At 32.5% G+C, this 4,979-nt stretch overlaps 1 protein-coding gene across 1 annotated transcript; it reads right to left on the bottom strand.

Moving 5' to 3' along the window:
- Window positions 1-843: 843 nt before the first annotated feature.
- Window positions 844-3,690, bottom strand: LOC145068501 (Cyclophilin-like peptidyl-prolyl cis-trans isomerase family protein). Its single transcript, XM_079015470.1, has 8 exons — window positions 3,552-3,690; window positions 2,868-3,078; window positions 2,576-2,615; window positions 2,402-2,452; window positions 1,718-1,803; window positions 1,487-1,624; window positions 1,252-1,402; window positions 844-1,170 (listed from the first exon to the last, which is right to left on the bottom strand). Exons 2-8 carry the CDS (start codon window positions 3,017-3,019, stop codon window positions 1,084-1,086), a joined length of 705 nt encoding a protein of 234 aa, XP_078871596.1. The 5' UTR covers window positions 3,020-3,078; window positions 3,552-3,690; the 3' UTR covers window positions 844-1,083.
- Window positions 3,691-4,979: the final 1,289 nt, after the last annotated feature.

Raw genomic sequence — 4,979 nt, 5'->3', positions numbered from 1 at the left:
ACAGAAGAGTCCCCCTTGTGTTCCCTCCCTTTGTGAAGAATTCCATTTCCCTTTTTCTCCACTCTTATTTCTTCCACATTTCTCATTTTGTTGATTGAAAGAGAATAAGCATTATCCATTGAGTAAAGTCAAGGGAGGGTTTGCTACAGTTATTCGGGTGGTTGGTGGCCCCTTCGAGAGTTATGGGTCCTTGTTGTTGCATGAGTGTTAGCTCACGCTCAAAAGTCCTCCGATACGAGTCCTAGTCGTTGCGCTGCGGTCCGTTTCCCAGCTTCGTTTGCACGATTTTCACTTCTGATTGGTTACATCCATCCCGTTCCATCCATCCCCAACCCTAATGAATCGAGTATGAAGGGATCAAGCGGTTCGGGTTTTCGGCCGATTCCTGTTTGCCATCAACTGACGGCTCATTGGTAAGGTGAGAGCTTCAAGCCCGATTTCTGGTGACGCACCATATATATATATATATATATATATATATATATATATATATATATATATATATATATATATATATATATATATATATATATATATATATATGTGTGTGTGTGTGTGTGTGTGTGTGTGTGTTTTGAGTGGGATCCCGTTGGTTGGTGCAGGTTGGGAGCAAGCAATAAGATTTTACAATTCAAGAGTTGTGTGGTTTAAACCCCAAGGAATAAAGTTTGTGGTATTATGGACAACAAAAGAAAAAGAAAATCATTGCCAATAATGATGGTAGCCAAAGCAAAGCAAAGCAGGTTGATATTACCAAATGTTTATTAAATTGCAAAACAAGTGTGGTAGATGTGAGGCAGAGGCTGAGGCATGAAAGAAAGAGAAGGTTGTGGCATGTAGTCATATCAAACAAAAATAACATATCTGTGTATATGTATGCATAGAATCCATTCTGGCAGAAAGCAAATTCAGGAATCCGATCCATAACTCAATAAACCTGACCTAAAAGTAACAACTAACAACAACAACTCTATTTGATAAAACCAACCAACCGACTCTTGTAACTAACATACACAAACAATGATGATGATGATGATCTCCAAAAAAAAAAAATCAGCAAACAATTTTATGGGATCTGGGACCTTAAATCTTCTGTTTCAGTGTCACGTCAATGATCCCAATTCGAGATTTAGGTCTGTAATGTTCGTCTGTGTCCACTTCCTCGATTTCCTGGACCACAATTAAAATCTCTCAAATTTCCAGGATAATTTTGTACATACATACATATGTGTATTAATTATTATTATTTACCTGAACAATATCTTCTCCCTTGATGACACGTCCAAACACATTAAGCTTTGCATTCAGATCTGGAATGGGTGCGGTTGTAATGAAAATATCAAATCCTTCTTTCTCGTGTTTCATGTTGGAGGTGCCAAGCATAAAGGCTTCATGCTTTAATCTGATGGATTGTTAATTATTATTAAATGATGATGATTGAAGAGTGAATGATATTACAAGTTAGAAAATGGATTTAGAGAGCAACCTTTTCTCCAGCTGATTGTAGTGCTTCTCTCTGGAAGTCCAGTCCTCTATAACTGCATGATTCTCAGAGTCGCCTCCTTGGATTACAAAATGTTTGACCACACGTTGAAACAGCATCCCTTTAAAATGTCCCTTCTGACTGCAACCCAACCACACATTCCAATCACCACCACAAAACAAAACAAGATGAGATTGGAGTGGAGTATTAACAATGAAAGACATGGATACTGACCACGCATCGATAAATTCATCCACAACTTCAGGTGAACCTTCCTTGTAAAGTTCCACCGTAATCAAACCTTTTGAAGTGTTAAAAATCTGGACATAAAGTATCAAACAAACCCAAATGGATATTACTCCATCATACTTTTAAATGATCAAATATTTGCACAAGCAACAATTATGGATCTTTTTTATGTAGCAACCAACAACCTACAATTTTGTCAAGAGAATTGTAACCATCTGAGCTTTTGTAAGAAAAAAAAATACCAATTTAAGTGTATGGCTCCAAAGACTAATCATCAAATTCAAATGGGTGTAGTGTGGTGTGGATAACAGGTCAAAATGGTAACTTTTTGTACATTTTTTTTTATTTTATATTAGTGTTAGTGTGTGTTAAATATGATTCAACAACAACAATACCCAAATCCCATATATAGGAATAATCTATTTTTTAATAAAGCATTTAGGAGCTTGTATGTTTTAAAAATAACTCCATGGAACTTTCAACCTTTTGACGTGTTTCATTTCTGCTGAATTTACCAAATTTAACCATATAAAGATAAAACTTGGCCCAAATCTGCTCATTTATAACTTATAAGTAAATGGGTCGAAATTGTCACCTCTAATCATACTTACTTGAGGATATAACTTATAGTTTACAGGAAAAGCATATGACAAATGAAAGCAAACTTACAGCATATCTAGGTACATCTGATTTCTTTGAATCTGAAAAGTCATCTTCAACCTGTAGCAGATTAAAGAAACTAAATTGGACAATATAACTAGTATCAATAATCATACTACTCAACTACTACTGGAAATAAGCAAATGTTTGAGGGAAGAAGAACGAATAACAAAACTGTTGTACCTGAAAGTTTGATGTTCCTTCCTCTGTCTGCATTACTGACCTAAAAATAGCATGCACATCAATAGTTAGGTGTTTTTAGATGCATGAACTAGACCTAATTCTTGCTCTTGCAATGTCTGGATGCAAGCCATGATCGAATAAGGTAAGATGGTATACAAGTTCATGTTTCCTCATCATGATTGAGTGATGATGGTAATTTATAAAACAGAAGAGGAAAAATCCATGCTTTAGGAAAGTTCTGGCTTCCTTCTTAAACATTCAAATGAAAAGAAAACATTTCTTGTCAACAAACCTTTGAGACCAGTGTCTGTAAGTAGCAAACAGGAAAAACACCATAACAACAGTAACTACGCTGTACAATGCAATTGTGGGGATACTGATACTTCTGGGTGCTTTCTTCTTCTTGCTTTGCTGTAACAGAGCTTGAGGTTTAATCCTCGCCATGAAGCCTATAAAGCTTTAAACCCGGGCAATATATATATAGTACAATATGGTAACGCTCGCTGCACAAAAAGAAAAAAAAAAAAAAAAAAGAAGCAACTATAAACTCCCATCGACTGCAAAAGTACAAGTTAACAAAGTCACCATCACATATACGTGTGTGGACTATAACCACCACAGGAGATTACCCAACCCAATATTCTTAAAACTCAATGATTCATGAGACTAAATGATACGCGATCTCGAAAATTATCCCAGTCTGTCTGTAGCAGATCTTTAGCAATATGCTTGCTTGCTTGCTTGGAATGCATAAACAAACAGAATTTTACAATTTACCAAATAAAGAAGACGATCTTGCAATTAGCAAGACATATTGCGAAATCCTCCTAGGAGAGAGAGGAACCATAGTTTTGAACAGTTGAAAGAGTTGCAGGCGATTGAAAAATCAAAGACGTGTTTGTGAAGACCATGAGCATCAAAACCCTAAAAGAACCAGAAAGGGTAGAACGAAAATCGAGCAAGAGCATAGGGGTACCTGAAGAGAAGAACGGAATCTTGTTCGAGCAAATGATGTTGGAGGGTTTCCGGATTGCGATTCCGATGTAGTTTCTAACAGAAAACAGTCATGCTTTCCAATTCGATATGCGAGCGCAGTGCTTCGGCCTTTGAGCGTAACATTCGTGTTTGGGCCCATGTTTCCAGAAATTCAAGTATCCGCTTTTGGGCTTCTATAATCTATAGTTTTCTATTATGTTACAAACTAACATCGAAAGAATTAATATACAAAATTTTCTTTGCTATCATGGTTAATAATATAAAATATAAAAATAGTATTTATTAATCATATATTTGCAAAATATTATTTTTATAGAGGTTGATTATTATTGCTATTTTAATTTGATATGATAATTTTGTAAATTTTAAATAGAAAATTGAATAACGTTGAAAAACAAATACAATCAATCATGAAAAAAATATTATTTTATTAAAAATTAAAATCTAATATAATTTAAAAAACAAAGACAATTATGAAAATAATATTATTTTATATAAAATAAAAAAGTAATATAATAATATAAAAGATTTGAAACTTTTTAGATATAACATACCTCTCTTTGTCTAAGTGATTCCACATTATTTATATGTGAACGTTTAAGTATATATTTTCTTTTTTTAAACCAACTATTGTTGAGTTTTTTCAGAAAGATTGTTACATACGGATTAATAATTGATGAATGTAATTAAAAGAATATAATTATTTTTCCTTCTTTTTCACTTTTAATATTTTGTAATATATTAATTATTTATATTTGTGCTAATAATAAACTGATATGTTACTTAACATACTTAACGTAGACATTCATTAAAATAAACGACATGTATTTCATATCAATTCTATATGAAATAGATCTATTTACATAAAAGTAGAATAAGATTATATAAGCTAAAAATGACCTACAAATAACTTATCAAATGTTCATGTTACAATGATATGAAGATTATATAAGCTAAAAATGACCTAAAATAATTGACGAAATGTTCATGTTACAGTGACATATCTTCATATGTTGTGTTGTCGAGTCGGCACACAGTTAAACAAAAAAATTGAAAGGTTAAAAAATTGGATGGAAATCCAAAAAAAATAAGATTTATTGCAAGTTTGTATGGATAGATAACAATGAAATTCAATTCCTTTAATTTTTTTATATCATTTGTTTTATCATCAAAAGAATTAGAGTCAAAATTATCTTAAATTTCTTTTTGGAAACCGCAAATCTCTAAATATTATTAAAAGAGAACCTTTAATTTTATACTGAAGAAATCAGGGTTATTGATTAGATTTCAATCATATATTTTTCACCATCGGATTATTTGCTGACATCATCTTTATCAACCCATTTATTTTTGTCCAAAATTTTATAAAATGTATATTACATTTTAAATTATGAATTTTATTAATGAC

The sequence above is a fragment of the Lactuca serriola genome, chromosome 8 (assembly GCF_051521515.1).
Source record: "Lactuca serriola cultivar US96UC23 chromosome 8, Lser_US96UC23_V15, whole genome shotgun sequence".
Classification (NCBI taxonomy): Eukaryota; Viridiplantae; Streptophyta; class Magnoliopsida; order Asterales; family Asteraceae; genus Lactuca; species Lactuca serriola.
Note: the sequence above shows the minus strand (reverse complement) of the source record. Positions and strands in the feature narration are given on the sequence as shown.